Source organism: Anolis carolinensis, chromosome 6 (assembly GCF_035594765.1).
Source record: "Anolis carolinensis isolate JA03-04 chromosome 6, rAnoCar3.1.pri, whole genome shotgun sequence".
Classification (NCBI taxonomy): domain Eukaryota; kingdom Metazoa; phylum Chordata; class Lepidosauria; order Squamata; family Dactyloidae; genus Anolis; species Anolis carolinensis.
This window is the reverse complement of record NC_085846.1, coordinates 7,034,202-7,059,131: the sequence shown is the minus strand read 5'-3', so window position 1 is coordinate 7,059,131 and position 24,930 is coordinate 7,034,202. Positions and strand designations below refer to the sequence as shown.

Below are 24,930 nucleotides of genomic sequence, written 5' to 3'. Positions count from 1 at the left end.
TACCATGTTTTGTTTGGAACTGGATCTTTCCAGTGTTGGAAATATGCACCTTATATATTCCCAAGAGCTGGTTCAAAACAGAGGCCCCTGTAAGCTGTTTATAGGACCTTTGTATCATACCTGGCTAAATCTTGCTTTCTTCCACAGAATGAAAATGCTAATGGTGATGCTGACATGGATACATCTGACCAGGATTCTAGTGCTGTAAGTCAGCTGCTGGATGTCGTAGACTTTGAGTTCATGTCCTAGTATATGTGTGTGTATATATATTCATGCTTAAGTTTAAAAAATGTATATCCCAAAATGGCACTCCCCTCCAACTGGGTCAATTTTTTTATGGGCCAATGTGATACCTCTGTCCACTTCTAGCCTTCACGGACTTAGCTTTTGCCTGTCCTCTTCCAGGTTTCAGAAGCTGATCTGGAAGCCCAACGATCCTCTGATGAGTATGCGACCCAGCATGCCCTTCACCAGGCTCAGATGTCGAAAGAGCTGCTGGAGCTCAATAAAGCCCTGGCTCTGAAGGAGGCCTTGGCGAGGAAGATCTCTCAGAATGACAGCCAGCTGGAGCCCATACAGAGCCAATACCAGGTAAGAGCTGCCATCACAAAGAGCATTTGTCATAAGTATACATAGCTGGAGAGGCCATTTTCTGTGTCTTACCAGCAGGAGCAACTCTTTATCATGAAAATGAAGGGGACATCCTTCTCCATTGTGATTCCTAGTTTGTTGATCTCTCTCTAGAAGCCCATTTGGTGCCAATACAAACATTGTTTGGGGACTGTGATTCATGGCTGAAGTCAACTGTGTAGTTCTGAGTATAGTGCGGGCATGTGTGCGTGTATATATATATATTCACACACACACTTTGTAATACTTGCATTAGTATGGATTTTTTTTCAAGATTTATTTATGTTTTAAAATCGTTTTATCAAGAGCAACATTAAGAATTTGGAAGAAGAAGTTTCCAAACTGCAGAAGGAGAAAGAAGAGCTGATCATGGCACTTCACGTGTCCAAAAAGGATGCCAACCAAGCAAAGTAAGAGGCACACATTCTGTGGAGGGTGGTGGGGGGTGGATTGTTAGGAAGGGAAATAAAGGCTTGGCTGGGAACAACTCTGAGGCTTCTCACAAAGGTATGCTGCCCTTTCAGGCTGAGCGAGCAGCGTCGAAGGCGACTTCAGGACCTGGAAGGAGAAATGACAGATCTGAAGAAGAAACTGAAAGACCAGTCAAAGCTCCTGAAGATGAAAGAATCCAGTGAGCAGACAGTGCGCAAACTAAACCAAGAGATCCGGGTACGTAATGATCCAGAGTATCAATGTGAAAAATATCAAGGGGTGTGTGAAGAGCTTTATAAAATGGATTGATTTTTTTTATTCTTCCAGTGGAGGAGGAGAGTCTGGTATGGGAGCCAGTGTAGATCATTAGCTACATCCTGCACAAGACCTCAACAAGGAGATAGGCGTCTGAGTTAGCTGACAGGGAAAGCTCTACCTCCAGTGCCCTCTTTGTCTTTCTCTTTTGTTCATTAGGCTGATACTTCTCAGGGACATGACTCTTTTTATTCAAAGTTTCCAGACTGCATGGCAAGCTTCTTGAGCCTTCCATTTTGCTGTTCTTCTGTGAGCATGGAGAGAGACGATGTCTCCAGAGAAATAGCTAGATAGTTAGGCCCTAACTTTCCCATATAGAAATGTAGTTCATTCAATTAAGTTTTAAAGCTTGGCTTTGTTCCTGTAATTGATAAAGCTCATTCGTCTCCTGCTAGTTCAAGCAGCTTCTGATCTGCTAAAGCTGCTGCTGCTGCTGCTTTACTATTTTACACTTTTTTGAATTACCCGACAGCCAGAAGGCAGGGCCAATATTGAAATCAACTTGGACCCCAATCTCTGCCCAGTATCTTGGTCCTGCTTAGCTCCAGATCACATAAAAACATTGTGATAGACTGCTGGTACTCGGGAGGTTTCATCTCCTTACCTTGTTCTCTAGGATAGAGCTTCTTAAACATTTCCACTTGCGACTCCATTTGGCCTGAAAATTTTATTACGTGACCCAGAATATATATAGGAACATTAAATATATCAAAATTTTCTGATAATAAACCAGCATATGCAAGGCTTAATGTGCAGACAGATTTTCCTTTTCATGAAGTACAGCTGAAGCATCTTCTGCAGAATCCAGTGTAAGCCCTGCACAACGGATTCGTGCAAATGTCACCACAAAACATTTATTTTTACTTATTTAGGCAGACTTAAAGGAGGTTTTTAAGCAAGTCGGGATGCTGTGGTTTTAGCTATGAATAGGTTTTTAATCAGGGTTTTAACTATTCAGTTCTAATACCATTAATATTTAATTCTATTTTGATATTTGTATATTTTAGGTTTTAAATTGCATTGTATTGGTTTTGTTGTAAGCCGATTTTAGTCTCTTTAGAGAGAAAAGGCGGGTTAACTATTATAATAATTTTATTGTTGCTATTTTTTGTGAGACAACATTGAGTTAAGGCAGTGGTTCTCACCCTGTGGGTCCCCAGGTGTTTTGACTTACCAACTCCCAGAAATCCCAGCCAGTTCACCAGCTGTTAGGATTTCTGGGAATTGAAGGACTAAACATCTGGGGACCCACAGGTTGAGAACCACTGAGCTAAGGAGGCCCCATTTGGTGTTAGTTTAAACTCACAGTTTATGAAGTCCTGCTCTAGGAAACAGGACAAGGTGATGTACAGGATTATTAGCAGTAGGACACCCTTTGCTGTCCTTGTACCTTTGAAGACTTGTTTAACTGGGTTAGCTATTAGAAGAGCATTGTTGCCCTGGCACATGGGTTGCATTTTCATCAGTAAAACCTTGAAGACATGGAACATTTCAGTGTTTGTTCCCATTGTTTGATGTTCACTGACCCCCCAGCTTTTACTTCTCTTCTAGACAATGAAAGTCCAGCGTGTTCAGCTCATCCGGCAGATGAAAGAAGATGGTGAAAAATTCAGACAGTGGAAGCAGCAGAAGGATAGGGAAGTTATCCAGCTGAAGGAGCGGGTGAGTTGTAAAAACATTGTCCTTGGAAAGGAACTGGCCTATTCATCAATCCATACTCATCAGTAGCCCACTCCCTGTAAAGAGAAGTTTTGCAAAAGAAATGTCCTCAGTTAAGTTTGGGGAAACACTCTCACAGGAGATGGAGCCTTGTCTTACCTCTGCTTTTGTCAGCTGTTTTCTTTTTGTTTAATTGCATAAGAAATGATACAGGAAATCTATATTGTGTTTGAGTTTGGTTTGAACACGAATTGTCATCTTTATTACTACAGTAGTCTCACTTATCCAACGGGTCGGCAGAATGTTGGATAAGTGAAAATGTTGGATAATAAGGAGGGATTAAGGAAAACCCTATTAAACGTCAAATTACCTTATGACTTTACAAATTAAGCACCAAAACATCATGTTTTACAACATATCGACAGAAAAAGCCGTTCAGTACACGGTAACGTTATTAACTGTATTTACGAATTTAGCAACAAAACATCGCAATGTATTGAAAACATTGACTACAAAAACATTGACTACAAATAAAGATAGAATTGCATTAAATGAACTTACAGTAACAACATTGTCAAAAATTAAATCCGTAAAAGTTCAGTCCTTGCTGCCTAGAGAAAGAGCTGTGTATCTAAGCGGGTGGCAGACTTCGTTGGATAATCCAGAACATTGGATAAGCAAAGACTCTACTGTACTTCAATTGAGATTTCAGAAGGTTTTGATTTCCAAGCATTTCCTATTTGCTCATCAGAGTTGCAGTAATCTGCATTTTATTTCTCGTTTGTGAAAGTGCATCGCATATAGGCGCTCCATGTTATAACTTGCTTGTTGACAGCCAAAGTTGGAAGGGACAAACTCTTGTCTGTAATGCTTGTCTCGTTTACAGGATCGTAAGCGGCAGTATGAATTGGTCAAAATGGAGCAGGACTTCCAGAAGCAAGCCAGTGTTCTCAGGCGGAAGGCAGAAGAGGTGAGGGAGCCAGAAACACCTTTCTCTCCTTTCCCCCTCCCAAACCCTCATTATCTAAAAATGATCTTTAAGTTTTTCACAGGCTGAGGTGGGAAGTAGATGATAAAATCAGGACTACTTAAGGATGCAAAGGAGAACCTTCCAGATTATGTTGGATCCTCACTTTGGACATACTGGTAGGGGCTACTGGCAGTTGCAGTTGTATAAGACCAGGAAAGCTACATAGGCTCCCATCGCTGTTGCATTCATCTGGAATACCAGTCTCTAAAGCAGGCATGGGCAAACTTGGGTCCTGCAGGTGTTTTGGACTCCAACTCCCAGCATTCCTAACAGCCTCAGGCCCTTTCCTTTTGCCCCTCAACCGCTTAAGCGGCTGAGGGGCAAAAGGAAGGGGCCTGAGGCTGTTAGGAATGGTGGGAGTTGGAGTCCAAAACACCTGGATGGTCCAGGTTTGCCCATACCTGCTCTAAAGGGATATCATTACAAAAATGCAATGTTTTGCTGCATTGCTCAACATATTCCTATTTTTTTAAGATAGAAGCAAAACAGGTAGGAATGTGGTGAATGTACCTCTTATGGGTTGTCTTCAAGACATCTGTGAGCATACTCACAATAAGTGCAAAACAAAAGCCATATGAATTTGAGGACTTTGTTAGAACTTTGGGAATAATCTTTATGTATTGCGCTGCAGATTTGAAGGGAACTTAAACCTAGCATCCAGTTAATATTGTTATAGAAAACTATTTTGAGGAGTTAATAATATCAAGGAACTATTCTGAGAAGCTCCTTTCTTTTGTTTTAAATTGTGTTTAATGTTTTCGGGTTTTAATGTTTTGGCTTTGAATTGCTGCCTATTTTGAAAGGCTCTGAGTCTCCTTCGGGGCGAGAAGGGTGGGATATAAATGATGTAAATAGATAAATTCCTTCTAGCTCCCTTTTTTTCAATCCTCTTCAAAATGCTTTGAGGCAAGGCAAAGTAAGTGGTCCCAACATAATCGCTGCATGGTTTAGGGAGGGATTTCAACCCATGACTGATTCTGATTCTTGCCTCTGTCCCTCTCTAGGCAGCCACTGCTAACAAACGCTTGAAGATTGCTCTGCAGAAACAGCAAGAAGCTGCCAGCAAACGGAAAGAGACCTCGAACCGCGGAGTCGAGGGACTTGCTGCCCGTGTGAAGGTGAGGCTTAGTGACTCAATTGCTCCCATTGATAACAAATAGATACTTATATAGCTGACTTGTTCAGAAAGGGGAGCAAAAGCAGAAGGGGAAGATGAGGCTTAGCTGGTTCATTCAAAATACTTTTTAATGAAGCCTTCATGTTCATTTAAAAAAAAGAGGCCTAAAATGATATTTTAGGAGCCCCCTGTGGTGCAGTGTGTTAAATGCTGAGCTGCTGAATTTGCAGACTGAAAGGTCGCAGGTTCGAATCCGGGGAGCGGAGTGAGCACCCGCTGTTACCTCCAGCTTCTGTCAACCTAGCAGTTCGAAAACATGGAAATTTGATCAATAGGTACCAGTGGGAAGGTAACGGTGCTCCATGAAGTCATGCCAGTGGCGACATGACTTGGAGGTGTCTATGGACAACTCCGGCTCTTCGGCTCAGAAATGGAGATGAGCACCAACCCCCAGAGTCAGACATGACTGGACTTAACATCAGGGGAAACCTCTACCGTTACCTTTAAAATGATATATCTTATGTTGATATATACCCTAGTTTGTATCTCGGTGAACACCACATTACAAACAATTCCATGTTCATTTTAAGAACTTTTGGGTGTAAAATGAGGCCAGGTGGAGGATTGGGCAGCTCTGGGTGCAGACCTTTGTGGGATGTTTTCTTTCCTCTGCATTAGAACACAAGGTATGTGTCCCTACCTTACCATAGGCCTTGGTTGTACCTGATTTCTTTCTTATCCAGAACGATCTTGCGAATGAAATTGAGGTCCTTGTTAGTATTGAAGAAGCTCAGCGCCACCTCAACGACCTTCTAGAAGACCGTAAAAATTTGGCCAAGGAAATCACATCACTTAAAGAAAAGCAGGAGGCAGGGGAGAACCTTCCCGCAAAAAACAAGGTGAGGATTAGTTGCTGGTTTACACAATAATGAACCATGAGGAGAATGAGGCTCTTTATTTTTCTAGGGCTGGACTTCCCATGCTTTGTGAAGGATGTCCTATGATGGGAGATTCCTCCTCTTTCCTGAAGCCAGTGCTTACTGGAATCGGTGTCGCTTTTTCAGCTGGCAGAGAGGGAGCCATCCAGGAATGGGTTAACTCCTGTCGCAGGCCAAGGAGACATCCAGTTATTTAAACCTTGGAAGATTTTTCTGCACTGGCCTCATAGAAAATCTACTTCTTCTCAAACAGGAAAAGTTAAGGATACCTATAGTCAGGGCATGAGGCTTAAGCCAAACACTTCTTGCCATCAGATACCAGCACCAGCATCCATTTTATCCTCTTCCAATACACATTCGCTTTCATCTCACTCTCACATTAGATTTCTCAGAGGGGCTGTCCTCTTGGGACTTTCACAAAATGTTCAAAGCCCTGTGTAAGCCCACTTTTGAACTGCTTAGATCTATTGAACTCATACTTCATAATCATTTCAGCCAAAAGGGTTTCAGTGCTCGGTCCCATGTTGGTTGCCATATCTCATTGTGAATTTGATTTTGCATTTCATTTTATTCATCCCATAGTGTTTCCTTCATTTTATTTTCACACAGCACATTCCTTGGGGAAATAATGGCATATGTTGAGTGTCAAAACAATGGTACAAGCAGATGTAAGAAGAATGCTAAAACTACGTTAGGCATATGTATATTAACATTATAAGGGTATATTAGAATTTTTAAAAATAAGAGGTTTTTTATATCTAAAGTCTTGTCTTTGCTAGAGACTAATTTCAATAGTCTCCTTTGTTTAAGACAGATATGCAGCTGCGGTGGGACAGGGGCCGCTTGGACCCCATCCATTCCAGTGAGTTGAACCAAAACTGGAAGTTTTCATTTTCATTCACTTTTTTGTCAATGGCATGGCGATCGAAAGAGCAAAATTACAATTTTCCTGTTTGGAGAGATCAAGTTCACTATGTTCTATTTCATGATTTGAGGGCCAAGAATGACCTCTTTTTAAAATGAGGGTGCCTCAAAGGGCCATAAAAAGGGGGTTGACGTGTTGCGTGTGACATTCATCCAACATTTCCCCTACTACTGGATTTAAGAGGTTACTATTAACCTGGTATCTTTTCTCACCCCTTTCCTCCCAGAGGCGCACCTTCTCGCGCAATGATGCAGATATGAACTATTCCCTCGCCAACCAAATTCAGAGCCTGGAAACAGAGATGGAGCTCAGGTACAGGGTTGCTTTAATTTCCAGATGTGCAGATACACAGGCTGGGATACCATAAGACAAGCATGGGCAAACTTCAGTTCTACGGGTGTTTTGGATTTCAATTTCCACATTTTCTAACAGCCAATAGGCTGTTAGGAATTGAAGGTGTTGAAGTCCAAAACATCTGGAGGATCGGAGTTTGCCAATGCCTGGTTTAAACCATGCAGCAGGCATCTTAGATGGGCTGGGGGAATTCAAGTTTTTAGCTTTGCCTGGTTGGGGCAGAGGTCCTTATCATTTTCTTCCGTAGTAAATCCGAACTCCCCAAAGAAAAGGATTGGGCTATAGCCCATTAAATAAGTTGGGTGTTAGCTGTATTGATGACCTGCATTCCTAGCACTTACATTCTTCACTTCCTCCAAAGGAGTGCCCAAATTGCTGATCTCCAACAGAAACTGCTGGATGCCGACGCAGGAGACCGCACCAAGCATCGCTGGGGGAGCATCCACACCCTCCCAGAAGCCAATTGTGCGATCAAGTACCTGATTGGCGAGGTAAGATTAACTGGCAACAGAGAGGAATAATAATAATAATAATAATAATAATAATAATAATAATAATAATACCTTTATTTTTATACCCGCCACCATGAAGAGACTCAAAGTGGCTTACATATGGTGCAAAATACCCACAAAACACTAAAGACAATACAAACAATCAATTAAAGCAAAAACAATTAAAATAAGAGCATGATAAATATAACAATCAAAATAAAACACAATTAGATACAATAGCAGAATATAAAACAGCAGCAAAAGCTCAATCAAAACAATACTCAACAAACCAATTGCCAGTAGTACAATGGGCCTGACCAGGCTATAAAAAGGGCTGGACATGGGATCTTGCAAATAGCATGTGATAGGGCTGGGTATTGGATGAAATGCAGGGAGTCAAATAATATTAGGGAACCTCGAGACAGTATAACTAAGGACTAGGCATTCTCAAATGCAAGCTGACACATCCAAGGAAGGATGGGGTGAAGATGAGGAATGTGTGATGATCTGAACTTGGATGGAGGTTATTGCATTTATATAACAGTGAAAATGGTAAACATATTGCATGTATAAGAGAGATATTGTGTTAAGTTTTCTGTTGTGAGGGAGGATAGAACAGGCATATTCAGAACATTTATGGAAACCCTTTGGGAGATCTTGACAAAGTTATATTCCCCAGCCCAATACCTTTCATTGGAAACCTTATGTGGATGCAAATTATTCAGAGGAAGTTATTTTAATATATCACCTTTCCCCTATTTCCAAAGCTTACCTCCTCCAAAGTAGAGTATAGCAAACTGGAGAACCGCCTCCAGCAGAGCAAAACCTCATGCGCCAACCTGCACAAAATGCTGGCAGAGAAACAGAAAGTAGCCACCGAAATGGAAGCAGAGTACGAAAGCCAGCTAGTCAAGATGGAGCAGGAGCACCAAGAGAAGGTATGGGCTGCTATCATAAATGGAGGTAATTTTAAAAACTGTTTAGCTTTTCCCATCATTGATATTATTATTATTACTATTCTTACAATACTTTATTTATATTCCCCTCTATTTCCCCAAGGAGACTCAGAGTGGATTACAGAATACATATACAACAAACATTCAATGCTGTTATACAATTAACAACAAAGACAGACAGTACATAGACAGAGGCAAGGCGTCCCTCTTTTTTCATCTCCAGCATCTGGAGGTTGTGCTTGACTCTGCCATGGGGAGGTGCTGTTGTTCCATTTTTCCATGCCAAGAATCTTGTTCATTAATGCCTTCCTGATCAAATTGCTGGCATGTCTTCAGGGCGCCTTTTTACCTCCCCACCAAAGTGGTACCTATTTATCTACTTACATTGCTGTTTTTGAACTGCTAGGTAAGCAGAAGCTGGGGCTGATGGCGGGAGCTCATCCCGACTTGTGGCTTGAACTGCTGACCTTTCGGTTGGCAAGATTTTCTGTAGCTGGCGATTTAATCTGCTGTACTAACCATGACCCCAAAAGCAAGCAGAACATCTGACAGTCCCTTCATTTTTATCCAGCCTTTCACAACCCCGGAGGGGACTCAAGGCGGTTTACAGATCTGATAAAAATTCAATTCCGCACAAGTAAACAAAATGTAAACAATCTATATATACAGTAGAGTCTCACTTATCCAACATAAACAGGCCGGCAGAACGTTGGATAAGCGAATATGTTGGATAATAAGGAGAGATTAAGAAAAAGCCTATTAAACATCAAAATAGGTTATGATTTTAAAAATTAAGCACCAAAACATCATGTTATATAACAAATTTGACAGAAAAAGTAGTTCAATACGCAGTAATGTTATGTTGTAATTACTGTATTTACAAAATTAGCACCAAAATATCACGTTATATTGAAAACATTGACTACAAAAATGTGTTGGATAATCCAGAACATTGGATAAGCAAAAGTTGGATAAGTGAGACTCTACTGTATAAGCAATTAAAACACATATAAATCAATTAACAGGTTAAAACCATATAAAATGCCGAGTCATGATCTCATGGCCAAATTGTTTTCCAAAATCCATAGTCCATTATTCAAGCTGTTAGAATCTCATTCCGTAGTTTCCTGTTCACCAAACGATTGCATAAAAAGCCAGGTCTTAAGTTTTTTTCTACAAATCAGGAAGGATGGGGCTTTCCTGATGTCACTGGGGAGCGAGTTTCACAACCGAGGGTCTCTCTGGGTGTCTCGTCCCAACCAGTCGCACTTACAAAGAGGTTGGGACAGAGAGCAGGGTCTCCCCAACTGATCTTAAAGCTGTTGTAGGCTCATAGAGGGAGATGTGTTTAGACAGATAATGGGTATATGGCATGGTTCAGTAGTTCTCAAGGCCTCTGACAGTGAATCTCCTTTTCATAGCTTCTTTCTCCATCTTCCCTTTGTTGATGTTGCTAAAAAGAACCCAGCCAACTATGCAGAGGATGAAGAGAAATGCAATGTTGTGGGCGAAAGGTCTGCAGTGTTGCCGACAAATAGAACTTCCCTCTATATCCAAAGTTTTCCAATTCTGTCTGTTTTCTCTTTTGCCCCACCTGCCTGCCCATTCTCCAGGTGCTGTACCTGCTCAGCCAGATCAACCATAAAGAAGAAACAGAGAAACGGCTGGAGATTTCCATTTCAGAACCAGAGAAGCAGCTCCTCAAACAGCTCCAATTCCAGGTAAAAGCAGCTCGGTGTGGCACCTCTTGCTCTCCTTAAGATGGAGCCATGGAAGTGGCCCCATTTGCTATTTAGACCCAAGGAGGGCATATGCCGAGGAAAGGAGGTTCATTGTGCCAATTGAATTGATTGTGTAGCATTTTAACTTTTTTGTTATGATGGAAATTGCATAGACCTGAATGGTAAAGAACACCAGAATTACATGGAACACTGTGCATTTTACTAGTTTTTAAGGGTATCCAAAACAAACAAAAAATGCCCTCTGGAAGAAGCGGAGAGAGGGAACCTGAATTAGCAGAATAAAAAGATAGGTTATTCCTAGTTCTACAGAATCTGAAGCTGTCATAATGTTCTCCTCATAAGAAGAACTGTGAAAAGGAAGCTAAGATCAGGAATTCATCATGATCCAAAAGTGACATTACTTTTAGAAACCATTTTGGGAGAGTAAATATATGAATGCCTTGTCTGAAACGTTTTACCCATAATTCTAAAAAAAGATGCTCCTTAATATTTTGTTCTCATTTTCCAAGGAAATAAATTGCAGGGGGAAATATTATGAAAAATCAATTATTCCACATGTGTTGTCAAAGGCTTTTATGGCCGGGATCACAGAGTTGTATGTTTTCTGGGCTGTCTGGCCATGTTCCAGAAGTATTCTCTCCTGACATTCGCCCATATCTATGGCAGGCATCCTCAGAGGTTGTGAGGTACCTCACAACCTCTGAGGATGCCTACCATAGATATGGGTGAAACATCAGGAGAAAATACTTCTGGAACATGGCCAGGCAGCCCAGAAAACATACAACAACCTCAATTATTCCACATTTTCATGGCTTTTCTTCCAAAACAGTCCCCCTACAAATCAAATCGACCCAGTGCCTTTAGTGGTCTAGAACCTAGCAATCTTGGAAACCAATAAAATCAAAGGAATATTGGTGCTTGAACAAAAGACCCTGCAATTTTAGGAACCCACCCAGTTCAATCTTTCAAAGTGATGTGTAATCTGCCCTTGTTGGGCATTTTCTTCTGAAAAAAACTCCTTAATAATGTTAGACCACTCTTCTGTGTATAGAATCAAGAACTGTCAAGGATGAGAGAAGTCTTTGAGAAGAACCAAGCGCTCTCTGAAGAGCTTGATGTTGCCAAACAGGTATGGTCAGAGGGTGGTGCTCTTGCGGTCAAGAGAAATGGCCTTGGTCCTTCCTGGCCACCGAGGCTCATTCCTGCGTCTGCCTTCCCAACAGAAACTGCTGCTGCTTCAAGTGGCCAGTGGGCAGAAGATCCGGAGCATGCATCCCGCTCTGGCAGATGAACCGGACTCCCCCTTCGACTTCATCCCACCCAAGGTGTGTATTCATTGTGGGCTGGAGCACATAGTAGGCCCTTCCCTCTTGTTCACTTAGGGTGTCTTACTTTTAACTCATTCATATATATATGAATGTTATATATGTATGTGTGTATCTGCTATTGTGTTCAGTAGAGTCTTGCTTATCCAACATAAACAGGCCGGCAGAACATTGGATAAGCGAAAATGTTGAATAATATGAGGGATCAAGGAAAAGCCTATTACATGTCAAATTACGTTATTTTACAAATTAAGCACCAAAACATCATGTTTGACAACAAATCGACAGAAAAAAAACAGTTCAGTACATGGTAACATTATGTAGTAATAACTGTATTTACGAATTTAGCACCAAAAACATCGCAGTGTATTGAAAACATGGACTACAAATAAAGACAGAATTGCATAAGATGAACTTACAGTAACAACATTGTCAGAAGTTAAATCCATAAAAAGTTCAGTCCTTGCTGCTTAGAAAAACAGCTGTGGATCCAGATGGGAGGCAGACTGCGTTGGATAATTCAGAACGTTGGATAAGTGAGAGACTACTGTACCTTCAAGGCGTTTCTGATTTATAGCAGGAAGAACTGACACAGGGTTTTCTTGGCCAGACTGTTCAGAGGAGTTTTCCTCTGAGACTGAGAGAGTGTGACTTCTTGCCCAGTCACCTGCTGTGTTTTCACGGTTGAGTGCGAATTCAAACTCTGTTCTTAGAATCCTAGTCCAGCACCCAAACCACTAAACCACACTGGCTTTTGTGTGTGTTACTGGGCCCCAATATCATAGAGTAGGGAGAGACCACATGGGCCATCCAGTCCAACCTCCTTCTGCCATGCAGAAAAAGCATAATCAAAGCACTCTCGACTGATGGCCACCTAACGACTGTTTAAAAGCCTCCTTTACACTCCCAAGGCAGAGAGTTCCACTGCTGAATAGCTTTTACGGTCAGGAAGTTCTTCCTAATGTTCCGGTGGAATCTCTTTTTCTGTAATTTGAGCCCATTGTTCTGCATCCTAGTCTCCAGAGCAGCAGAAAACAAGGCCTTCTCCCTCTTCCTTATGACAGTTTTTCAAAATATTTAAACATGGCTATCATGTTCCTTCTCAACCTTCCCTTCTGCAAGCTAAACATACCTTCAAGCTGATCCTCATAGGGCATGCAAAGGACAGGATATTGTAGCAATAATTACGCTACTAAAGGTTGATGGAACTTGCAGTACTACATCAGGAAGACTACACATCCCCATCCCTATTTTAAAATGTCATCCCTGATCACAAATTACATAACTTATTTAGGAAAGCTTTGCACTGTTCAGCAAGGTTCAGCTTGATTCTTACTATGAACATTTTCAGCTAGGTTCTCCCTTCACGTCTCTCTCCCAAAACATTCCAATTTCCTGGACCAAGCCAATAGTCTTGGAATACATTCATCCTGCCCAGTTTCGTGGACTTTTAAAATGTTTTGTAGTTTGCATGAAGATACATTTTTTCATGTATTTTGTTTGGATCAGCCCAAGCCCCGCAGGCGAACTACCGCAAGGTCTACATTTGCGATGCCAGAGGAAGACTCAACATCCAATTCGGAGGATTTGGGAGGAGACACTGAAGATGATGAGTGGGTCCCAGCCAAACTTGCCAAGAAGACTGCTTTGGGGGTATGACTCTGATGCAGGAAGAAAGTGGTTGTTTTGTAAGCTTTTCCCTACCCCTGGAATTAGGTCAGAAGCCATTCCCAGATTCCCCTCCCCCCCTTTGCTAGTTGGGAATTCTAGGAGTTGCAGTTGGAAAAAAAGAATCCTCAAAAATAGAATCAAGGCAGTTTTGCGGACATGGCTGTGCCTTGAATGCTACTCACCCGCCCTTGTCGAAACCATTTCTGCTAGTTAGTCCTCTCCCCTTTTTTTGTTGTAAAACTCCAAATTAGATGGCACAGTAGCAAAACTGATGCAGAGACTGAAGAAGGGACTTGAGTTCATTTCAAGATCTTGCTTTCCCTGTGGAAAGAGTAAGGAAATTCTGTGGTTCGGTTTGCCTAAAACTCAGATTAGCCTTTGCCTTTCCTACAGAATGCAGCCCCCTTTAGATACCAGCATCATTGCTTTTATTTCATTTCATATTTTATTCCATCCGTTGGGTTTCAGTGTCTTACCGCATTCTGTGCCAGTTAGTTGGATCTACATCATTCTGTGGCACAATCCATTCTTTTTTCCGGTTGATATGGGAAACGTAGATAGAAGTCCACTGTGTATTTATGTACACTGTGGTCCAGAAGGGCAAAGGCTGCTTTTTCCCATCCAGTGGCATCTGGATGGTACCCAGAGACCATTTCATGACCAATCTGTTGATTGTTCCGACCAGGGAAGGAGAGGATCTGTGTTCTGTTGTGCAACTGGAGGAAAGGCCTGGCAAAGGGGTACAAAATACCTCCTTGCGCAGCATCCGGGGGGGAAATACTCAACCGCTTAGGGACTTCTGACTTTATTCTGGGGAGGTGCACTGGTCTTGGGGCCAACACGCCTCCTTTGCTCTCCTCTCTTAGTGCTGCTGCAAAGGCCGTTGCAGAAACAGGAAGTGTGGCTGCCGGAAGCAAAAAGTGACCTGTTCTGAGGACTGTCGCTGTGAGGCCGAGGAGTGCCGGAACCGAGACAACTTTATCTTGGTGTGTGGCGATGCTATTGCGGCCTACCTCTTTGGGGGGGAGGATTCACCTGTCCTGCCTGTAGGAATATTTGGGATCTATAGCAAAGGTAACGGTGCTCCATGCAGTCATGCCAGCTACATGACCTTGGAAGTGTCTACGGACAACGCCGGCTCTTCGGCTTAGAAATGGAGATGAGCACCAACCCCCAGAGTCAGACATGACTGGACTTAACGTCAGGGGAAACCTTTACCTTTACCTATAGCAGACTTAAACTTTCCCACTGGGGACCTCTTTTGGCCTGAGAAATTTTTACGTGACCCCAGGTATATACTGTATTTCCCAGAAAATATGAGTGAGTCTTATTTTTGCTCCAAAAGATGCACCAGGTCTTATTTTCAGGAACTATCAACACTGCACAACAAATTCATGTAAATATCTAAAATAGCCACCAGGTGGCATTCAGAAAATACTTCAGGATCCCAGCATTGAGCTAAAGGGGGCCCATTTGGGGTCGGGATCCAGAGTTTTAAGAAGCAGTGGACTAAAGTGCAGTGTAGCCAGTGCTCTGCATGATTTTATAGAAGGAAACAGTTGAGAAAATAATATGGGATGCTCTTGTAAGTAGAGTAAAGGGGAGTAAAAAATTACTTCTGTTGTTGCAGGTGTACACCTTGTATAAAAAAGAGTACACAGACACAAGAGAGTTTGCTAACTTTGTTAGGAGAGTCTCTAATGCTCTCATGTTTGCAAGAGAGAGGCTTCATGAGTCTCCCTTCTTAAACAAATGGGTCTTAAAACACACTAAAGGCTTTTGGGAAAAAGAGGGAAGTGACTATAGAGACCTTTTCATTGAGAGCAGGCCTGCACCACAGGATTCCCTCTGTCCTGAATTGTTCTCTAGACAAGTGTTGATGCTTCTTCACTTCTAAAAAGACGCTCTACCTGGAAGCTCTGCAGCTCCAAATCACGATGATTGGGATGAGATTTTTGCTTTGTTTGGGAACATGCAGCGTGTCGCTTCAGCCACTGGGCAGCCGTTTTGAAGTCCTTATTAGAATTATCATTAGATTTGGTATAGAAAGCGTATAATGATTAGAGTGCTTGCTTTTAATACTTGCTCAGCCATGGAAACCACGGAGCAACTCTGGGCGCCAATGGGGTGGCCAGTCAGAGGGTTGGGACTTAACCACATCCTGCACAAGCTTGTAGTCCTCATCAAGGGCTTAGATAGTTGAGTTGGTTAGCAGGATAAAAGCCCTTTCCCAGTTGATCTCTCTGTCTGCCTGTCATTCTCTTCTCTCCTGCTGTCACCTTGTTGGTTAGACTTATAGTTCTCAGGGATACACCTCTTTTTCTGAGCATGCAACAAGCCCTAAGTCTTTCATTTTGTTTGGTTCTTCTGTGAGTATGGGGAGACGTCTGCTGTGAGTTTGTTAGCTAGCTATGCACTGCTGACTTCTCTATCTGGATATGTTGTTCATAACTTTTAAAGCTTGGTTGTGCTCCTGGATTGCTTTAGCTCAATCGCTCTACTGTGGACACTACAAGCTTTTGATCTGCTAAACTGTTGCTACTGCTGTTGCTGATGCTTTACCTTTCTGAATGTTTTTTTTTTCTTTTTGCCGGGAAATTACCACCCAAGAAAGAGGATAGAATTCTTCATTTGAAGAGATAATGAATAGAAAGAGCACACTCCCAAGTTCCCATACGTCTTTCTGTTTTCCCGCTCAGGAGGGGACACTCATGGAGGGGCCAACAGGAGATGCCAAGGACCTGGAAGACCCCACGCTGGTGGCAGCAGGGGACACTTTCTTTGCGCCCCCAGAGGTCACTCCCAACAGGAAGGTAGGTAGATCGCAGAGTCATGGATGACACCGAGAAGATTCTGATTGTTCTTTGAGGTGTTATTGAGGTCTTATTGGGGAGAGAAGTGGAAGAATTCCAATAATGTATGCCTGTTGGGTGAGAAGGGCGGGATATAAATGTTGTAATAAAATAAAATAAATAAACAATGAGCTGGGCTATTTTTAATGGTCAGGCGCTCCGATGTGGGCTGGCTTCGAACTCATCAGTAGTGATTTATTGCAGCTGTCTACTAACCAGCTGCGCCACAGCCCGAGCATCTGGAGCTCCTCTTTGAGGGGCAGTCAATTTAATGATCACGGTTCAGTGTTTCTGAGATTTGTAGATTGGCGAGGCATCCCATTCTATGCAAGGGACCTTGTAAAACTTTAGCCCCCAGGATTCCATAGCATTGAGCCAGGACAATTAAAATGAAGTCATTCTACAGCTTAGATGCCTCCCAAAGTTTTCTTTTTCGTTGCTTGGAAGCTTTGGTGTTCTAATACTTTTGTTTTTAAAGAAAGAATTCTAAACACATAGCATAAAGAGTGCACTTTTTCTTGCTGCTGTGCATTACATTCAGCAGCAAATACTTTTTTTGGTTTCAAGATTTCAAAAATTGAGTTGCACATTAGATTCAATGGTGCCTTAAGACTTGAGTAAATATGGTATGTGATGAAATACATTATCTGACAAATCTCTCCTCCTTTCCGTAACCCAGGCATTGGAAGAAACTCCTGAGGAAGAGCCCAAAGAGTCGGAGGCAAATGGCACCTCCGTCTTCCACTACCCAAGTGACTTAAACGCTGGTGGGAATCCAGTGCCGTTGGTAAAGAGGAAGCGGACGCGGGCTCTGAGCAGCACCAGCCGGTGGTTCTCCGGCTGCACCCCGATCAAGGAGGACTTCTGAGCCGAAGGAAGAGAGGACCCTTCATCCTAGAATTGGCTCGATCCTGTACTCAAGGCAGGACCAGTCTTTTGTTAGTTTTATAGCATGTACATTTTTTTCTTGAGTCAATAGAATTTACAGCAGGTGAAATACACGTTTTTACTTTTTTGGTTGTTTTTCACGAACATACATTCCAGCAGGCTGAGTTTATGGAAAGAATAAGATGAAATTTTCCTAGAAACGGCCTTAGAATATGTAATGTGATCTAGAACTAGTCCTTTTCTGAAAAACTGAATGATCGAATGTGACTTTGTACTTCTTTTCCTGTAAACATTATGGAGGCAAAGTTTCTCTTGGGCCTTTACATGCAGTACTTTTTTTCAAGTACTGTATGCAAAGGGATGGGAGGAAATGGTACATTTGAGTCAGGAATCCTGCTCAAGACTTTTTGGAGCTTGAGTCTTTGCCAATATTGGTCTACAGCATTTCTGTTGCACCTTTTGGCATACTGGTTGCCAAGGGGTTATGGAATATCATCTGGCTTTACTTATGCCTTAGATTATTTGAACCAAATTGTCGCTGTCATTTGTTAACACTTTACCAATACACTGGATGCTGTTGTCAGGCACTGTAACAAAATTGCCACCTGTCTGCTTTCTCCCACGAATGGAATCTCAGGTTTAATGTTTTTTAATAGTTTCCCTTTCCAAACACATGGCAAGATATGTTAACCTCTTGGTATCAAAAATCGGAGCCATGTAACATTAATTCCATAGTTCCATCTTCCTCCAAGGTAGTTTAGGTGAGGAAGCACCAGCTGGCCTTGGCTCAGAGGGGGAAACAAACAAGAATGCACTTATTCCTCAAACCAAAGAGTAATTGCATCTCCCTGTACCCCACTTTGCCCCAACTCCACTGGTAAACAGCATCAGCCTAAATCTCAAAGGCTTGATACTGAACCGGTGCAAAGGATAAAAAAAGAACACTCATCACATACACAAGCCACACTTACATCTGCATCCTGCCCAGATCTTGGGCCGCTTTAAAAACCATCTTTTTATTTGGATTCAAGGTACCATATGACTCTTTTTGCTTTCAAATATACACTGAACTCCAAACTCTTGGTATGAACCAATACAGCTTCATAACTTTGCTTCCTTTGATTTGTACATAGTAGGGTTGCAATGTAGTTGTAATGCATAACATAACTCTTTAAATGATTCTGTCATTCTACTGTTTGTTAAATTTTCCTATTTATGTAGACAGCCCTGTCTGGTTTCAGTTTCTAAAGGGTTTGTCCCACTTCCTCCTATGGCTGACACCATTTCTCAAGTTCTTAGTCATGCAGCACCTCAGCGATGGAAAAACCCTCCTTAATTCAGTGTTCTACTCTGAAAAAGATACTTTCATGTGCAGTGTCGGATATTATTGTAATAAAATTGTTTTTCTTAAGGCATCAGTCTAAACAGATGTCAACCTTTGATTGTTTTTTTGTAATTAATAGCTAATTTCTGATATGCAAATAAACTAATGTTTTGGTAGCAAATATAGCTTAACTGTGTCTTTATTTGGGAAATGGATAGTCAGTTCTCTACAGTCAATGGGAAGCCCCCATCTACACTGCCATATAATCCAGTTTCAGAATGATGGTTAACGGCCTTGAACTAGATTATATGGCAGTGTAGACTGATATAATTCAGATCAGTTCAATTTGCAATATATGAGTCTACAATACACTGACCATATAATCCAGTTCAAGCTGCATTATATAGCAGTTTAGATGAGTCCTAAATCCTCCAGCATGACTCTTTGATGAACTCCTAATGGAAGCTGATTGTAGAGATGCACTGAAGTATCAAGAGATTCCTAGGGGAAACATTTTAACCAAACCTGCTCATAATAAAATCCGTGAAAGTCAAACCTGCCATTTACATAGATATGGAAAAAGGTTCTCCAAAGGTTGCTGAACTCAATTGCTTTGCATCCTGTTCATGACCTGTGCCTGCATATAATTTCTCCACAGGGCAAATCATTTGCCATAGGGCTACCGAGAAAGTGGGGATGCACACCGAGAAATGGCCCAGAGGACTGAGGGATTATGGGAAGTGAAGTCCAAAAACCATTTTCCCCCAAACCTTGCAACCTACTCTTTACATAACACTTTCAAGTTACAGATTCTATTTAATCTCTTCTTCCCATGATGCAAACATTTTGGGGGGGGGGGAAGCAAGTAATCAGAATAGAACTATTTTTTAATAAAGAGAATAAATACTGAAAATGAGGAAATTAAACTTAAGATATATATGAGCAAAACCACAATTTATAACCCCACTAAAGGCAAATACAAACACTTCTCCACATCCAGCAGTTTCATAGGGTTCTGACTAAGAACAATGAAAAGCAGGGTTTAGGTTTAGTTTTTTTTTGGCCTCAAAAACAGGCAGCTTGCAAGAAAGAAAGGAATTTGAACCTGTCCTTTCCCTCCCTTTATTTTCCTTTGAGGGCGGCTTCAATGATTCGCTTCTGGCCCAAAAGCAAAATGGCACAGATCTTTCAGAGCTGAGTTCCGTTAAGCTTATTTCCTTCCTTCCAGTGATGGGTAGGATTACCCAGTAAACTGAGGCCTCCTGCAATTCCCAAATGCCAACATGGCCTTAAAAAGAGTGGCTCCTTGCCAGCAAAAAGGCTTCTTGCCCACGCAGTCCAAAGCAAAAAAATTAAAATGTGGTCTGAGGGATGCAGAACAGCCCTCTCTGTATGCCTCTCACAAGTTGTCGTAATCGTCCTCATCCTCATGTTTCCTTTTCAACGCGTTTGACTCGCCAGACACACCCTGCGACGAGACCATGTTGGTGGTGATGAGGATGTTTTTGGATCCAATCAGGGATGGGTTGATCAGCACATTCTGGACCGTCGGAGTGGTGGGCGTTGCTGGGGGGGGGGGGAAGGTTTTATATAATTAATCTTCCTAGAAATCAATAGCGGTTCTAATTTGGGTAGATACATTTTGGAACTCATCCACATCCTGCACAAGTTTATAGTCCTCATCAAGAAAATAGATAAAGCAGATGAGTTAGTTGGCATGGAAAAGCCCTTTCTCAATTATCCTCTATGTTTCTCTATTCCAGGCATGGGCCAACTTCGGCCCTCCAGGTGTTTTGGACTTCAACTCCCAGTAGGCTGTTAGGAATTGTGGGAACTGAAACCCAAAACACCTGGAGGGTCCAAGTTTGTTCATGCCCGCTTCTGTAACTGCTGAAGCTCTTCTGCTGTGCTCAAGAAGCTTAAGAGCTGCTAAAACTGCTGCTGTTATTGCCGATTGACATTTTTAAATGCTTTTTCCTTTTCGAAATTACTCAATGGATGGACGCCACGCAGTTTTAATTTATACTTACCTGATTTTACTGATGTTTGAGATGTGGGGATCTGCACGGTGAACCTCTGGCCTGTCAGGGAGACGGGGGTCCCAACTTTTGCAGAAACTGACATAGCTTGCGCTGAAGGCGTTCCTGAAATTCACATCATTATTGAGAAAAAGTTTTATCAAAATCCCAAGAAGCAAAGCAAAAGGAAGGAATGCACAAGCACTTTTTATCAGAACCCATGATAAAAAGGAATAGTGAATATGGCACTAGAGACAGCCCTAGGGGAAACTGCCAGACTACAGGCCCCAGAATCCCCACCTCAGCCTCGGTGGGAAGATCTGGAAGTGGCTGCTATTACTAAGGGACATCTCAGGCACAAACCCAAATATAACTGGAGCAAAATGTGCTAACTTGCCTAAAGTGGGTGTACTGGGGCGGCTGGTCACAGCTCCAACACTGAGTCGTGGCACAGTTATCCTTCCAGCAGAGGAAGAGACCTGGGGAGAAAGAATGTTCCAAAAATATATCCAATTAATATTATGTATACCATTTATTAGTAGCAGTAGTATCAACAGTATCATTACCATTATTATTACCATTATCATTCTCATTAACTGGTACAACACAATATAGATCAGGCATGGGCAAACTTCGGCCCTCCAAGTATTTTGGATTTTAACTTGAACAATTTCTTAACGGCCAGTAGGCTGTAGACTCTGGGCAAATTAACCCGACAATTTCTTTGATTAAAGAGTACCTTCTGGACAGACTTCTTACCTTTTTCTGTAAGGATCTCAGCCTGTAATTTGGTGCTGTCAAGCAGTATCGGTCTGGGGGCAACCTTGGCCCAGAGTACGGTTTAATCAGTGGCAAAGGCGTTTGGTTTTTCTGTCTTGCGATATCCAGCAAAAACTGTTTTCCCCAAAGAAGAGGAAGAAGAAAAAGAACTGACAAATTAACAAGGCTTTCTTCCAAATCCCTACCCAACAATAAGCCTGAGCATTAACATGCTCTGTTTTTCCTCTTTCTTGAGCTACTGCATTTATTTTACCATATCCCCCCAAATCTAATTAAAAGGAAATTGAGCAGGATGCTGGATTGTTAAACTACTAAGGGCAGGAGCTTTTCTGTTCACAAGCCTCTATACCAGGCATGGTCAAACTTCGGCCTTCCTCCAGGTGTTTTGGAGTTCAAAACACCTGGAGGAAGGTTGAAGTTTGACTGTGCCTGCTCTATACAGAGCTATTTTCATAAAGCATCCTCTACTAATCCCAATAAAAATTTCCCTTTCCTCCATAATAACCAAAGCTTGTAAAAGTTGTAGTTAGTATTGTGTGCCTTGAAGTCATTTCCAACTTATTGCAGTATATTGGTGTGGTAAAATATGCTGGTATATAGTGCTAGTGTTGTACTGTGATAGTGATATAATACACTGTATGTACCGTAAATATTATTTGTAAGCTGCTCTGAGTCCCCTTCGGGGTGAGAAGGGCAGGGTATAAATGTAGTAAATAAATAAACTTATGGCAGCCCTATCACAGGGTTTTAGTCTTCAGAGCAGGCTTGCCTTTGAGGCTGAGAGAGTGTGACTTGCCCAAAGTCACCCAGTGGATTTCCATGTTTAAGCAAGGATTCGAACCCTGGTCTCCAGAGTTGTAGTGCAATACACAAAACACCAGCTGGCACTCTTGGGAAGATTGTTATTCTCAATTTCTGAACTATCTGATGCTACAATTAATGGCCTACAAATCAGAGACACTGGCTGAGGGTTTCCGGCCTTGTTGTCCCCCCAAAAAAGTGTTTCCAAATTCAAGAAAATAATATTGTTCAGAAAGGTCTAAACGTACATCTCGTGGAGGAGGAGAGGTGAAGGACTGGTCTGTCCGGCACTGGATGGCCAACCGGACATCATCTGCATCCACACTGGACTTCTTGGCATGACTGGAATAAATCTTGGCATCTTCTAAGATGGTTGTCACATACCCTTTGAGGAAACAAAACGCAAAAGAAATTAATAGGGTGAGTATGTTGATCTCCACAAAAGGAAGGATTCATTTGACAAGGTTTTAGCTGTATGAGGTGCACAGTTTAGCACAAGAGTAGGTGGGTAACTCCATGGAAGGGGAATTTGATCCTCATGCTCTTCATAGAATCCTAGAATCATAGAGTTGGAAGAGTCCAACCCTCCAGTCCAGTCCAACCCTCTGCCAAGAAGCAGGAAAAGCACATTCAAAGCTCCGCCGATAGATGGCCATCCAGCCTCTGCTTAAAAGCCTCCAAAGAAGGAGCCTCCACCACAGTCCGGGGCAGAGAGTTCCACTGTTGAACAGCTTTCACAGTGACTAAGTTTATCTAATGTTCAGGTGGGATCTAATGCTTTTTTTGTTTTTGTTTATTTCAATGTGATTCTAGGCTGCATCAATAGGAGTATAGTGTTGATATTGAGAAAAATCATGGTCCCACTCTATTCTGCTTTAGTCAGACATCACCTGGAATAAGTTTGTGTCCAGTTCTGGGTCAAGACATTCAAGAAGGATATTGACCAGCTAGTATGTGTCCAGAGGTGGGTGACCAAAATACTCAACACTTTGGAAACTATGAATCCCTTTGAGGAGTGGTTTAAGAAGCTGGATAGGTTTTGCCTGGAAAAGGAAAGGTTAAGATTGAACATGATAGCCATGTGTAAATATCTGAAAGGAAATCATATTAAAGACAAAGCAAGCTAGTTTTCTGCTGTCCCAGATTGCAACACAGAGTGATGGATTCCACCTAAAATTAGGAGTAACTTCCTGATGGTGAGAACTGTTGGACAGTGGAATACACTGCCTGGGAGTCCATTGGAGTCTTTTTCTCTAAAAGTTTTAAAACAAAGGTTGGATGGCCATCTTGTCAGGAAGGCTTTCAATGTGTGTTCCTTCATGGCAGAATGGGGTTGGATTGGATGGCCTTTAAGAGTGCCCTTCCAACTCTATATAAGTCTACAAATACATGGGCCTAAAACTAATATAGCATTAAACAGCCAATCCAGTTAAAACATGCATTATAAATAATGTACACTACATTCAACATATATCATATATTAAAACATACAGCACATATTAGGCCATAATTAAGAGAGACAATTAAAAAGGAGTCATCCTCAGCATCCTGATATCCCTCCCTTTTAAGAGAAAATTGTTTTTATATTTGCCATTATGCATCCAAACCTGCAATGGGGAGTTGGAGAGAGAAAGCGACGGACACACAAATGCAAAAATCAGGAAAAAAAGTAATGTGTTAACTTACTGTATGCAAACTCCAGCATCTGGTTTATAACCCGTGGCTCATACTCCGTAATCCCCATATCTTTCAGGATCTGGGCCATCACCTGTTCATTCCAAGACAGAAAATGTTTGTATGGCTACAACATAGAATTTCAATTATTTTGCTAACGGAGAAAAGTTTGTGTACATTGAACCATCAGAAAATAAAGGAATCACTATCACAGATACCTATGGGGACAATTTTGGAATTTTTTGGATTCCAGAATGATGATGATGATGATGATTATTATTATTATTTGCAATGTGTTTAAGAGATATTTGAATAGACTTTCCTTTGCCAGTATTTGATATTTAAATTTAAAAGCAATGGAAAAAATGGGCTGCTGTGAGTATTCCGGGCTGTGTGGCCATGTTCCAGAAGCATTCTCTCCTGACGTTTCGGTCACATCTAGGGCTGGTATCCTAAGAGGTTGTGAGGTCTATTGGAAACGAGGAAAGTGGGGTTTATATACCTGTGGAATAATGTCCAGGGTGGGAGAAAGGACTCTTCTTTGTTGGAGGTAAGTGTGAATGTTGCAAATGGCCACCTTGATTAGCATTGAATGGTCTTGCAGCTTCAAAGCTTGGCTGCTTCCTGTCTGGGGGAATCCTTTGTTGGGAGGTGTTAGCTGGCCTTGATAACACAAATAAATAGCTCAGTCGAATTATTGGGATACATGAGAAGCTAACTGAGCAGGCTTTAGGGTTAAATAAAACTCTACAATCCTCTTCCACCCCAAAATACATTCCCTGGGAAGCAGCTACGGCACGCCAAACGGGCCAAACAGCTGTAGGACCTTTGTCTTTGCTCGGCGTCCTCTTTCTTCCGGTCTTACCTGAGCATCTTTCGGCGCGCTCTTAGGAGATGCCATCTTGCTCGCCTCCATCGCCGCCATCGTTGAAGAACCGCTGCAGCACACTGGGCATGCGTAGTCAGTAGCCCGCAAAACAGGAAGAATAATTGAGCATGCGCAAAGAT

The 24,930-nt window shown here is 42.0% G+C and overlaps 2 protein-coding genes across 5 annotated transcripts in view; one reads left to right on the top strand and one right to left on the bottom strand.

The window, feature by feature from the left end:
• LOC100556272 (chromosome-associated kinesin KIF4) overlaps window positions 1-18,830 on the top strand; it is a 26,497-nt gene extending 7,667 nt beyond the window's left edge. Inside the window, exons 14-31 of one of the 3 annotated variants that reach the window (XM_008119570.3) lie at window positions 148-204; window positions 406-591; window positions 937-1,040; window positions 1,155-1,299; window positions 2,929-3,039; window positions 3,923-4,006; window positions 5,071-5,184; window positions 5,927-6,082; window positions 7,273-7,358; window positions 7,762-7,891; window positions 8,659-8,829; window positions 10,461-10,568; window positions 11,641-11,718; window positions 11,813-11,914; window positions 13,424-13,567; window positions 14,452-14,571; window positions 16,285-16,398; window positions 17,117-18,830. In XM_008119570.3, coding sequence (XP_008117777.2) covers window positions 148-204; window positions 406-591; window positions 937-1,040; window positions 1,155-1,299; window positions 2,929-3,039; window positions 3,923-4,006; window positions 5,071-5,184; window positions 5,927-6,082; window positions 7,273-7,358; window positions 7,762-7,891; window positions 8,659-8,829; window positions 10,461-10,568; window positions 11,641-11,718; window positions 11,813-11,914; window positions 13,424-13,567; window positions 14,452-14,571; window positions 16,285-16,398; window positions 17,117-17,305 — 2,199 coding nt within the window. In that variant the 3' untranslated portion in view covers window positions 17,306-18,830. The remainder of the gene's footprint in view (window positions 1-147; window positions 205-405; window positions 592-936; window positions 1,041-1,154; window positions 1,300-2,928; window positions 3,040-3,922; window positions 4,007-5,070; window positions 5,185-5,926; window positions 6,083-7,272; window positions 7,359-7,761; window positions 7,892-8,658; window positions 8,830-10,460; window positions 10,569-11,640; window positions 11,719-11,812; window positions 11,915-13,423; window positions 13,568-14,451; window positions 14,572-16,284; window positions 16,399-17,116) is intronic. The other 2 variants (XM_008119571.3, XM_008119572.3) reach the window with 2 other exon arrangements.
• Window positions 18,304-24,930, bottom strand: LOC100556467 (transcription initiation factor TFIID subunit 9). Of its 2 annotated transcripts, XM_062958040.1 has the most exons (8): window positions 24,788-24,834; window positions 24,425-24,585; window positions 23,935-24,016; window positions 22,497-22,633; window positions 21,427-21,561; window positions 21,065-21,146; window positions 20,680-20,793; window positions 18,304-20,215 (listed from the first exon to the last, which is right to left on the bottom strand). In XM_062958040.1, exons 2-8 carry the CDS (start codon window positions 24,509-24,511, stop codon window positions 20,049-20,051), a joined length of 804 nt encoding a protein of 267 aa, XP_062814110.1. In that variant the 5' UTR covers window positions 24,512-24,585; window positions 24,788-24,834; the 3' UTR covers window positions 18,304-20,048. The 2 variants fall into 2 exon arrangements, with proteins under 2 accessions (XP_062814110.1, XP_003226717.2); XM_003226669.4 differs by lacking the exon at window positions 24,425-24,585 and having other exon boundaries at window positions 24,788-24,930.

Bases quoted from the DNA above. Each gene is read 5' to 3' on its own strand.
- LOC100556467 (XM_062958040.1), bottom strand. From the start codon at position 24,511: ATGCTAATCAAGGTGGCCATTTGCAACATTCACACTTACCTCCAACAA. The intron at 22,634-23,934 runs GTAAGTTAACAC...GTTTCCTCAAAG, and splicing joins GATGCTGGAGTTTGCATACA to GGTATGTGACAACCATCTTA. The intron at 21,562-22,496 runs GTACGTTTAGAC...TGGGGAAAACAG, and splicing joins CCTCTCCTCCTCCACGAGAT to TTTTTGCTGGATATCGCAAG.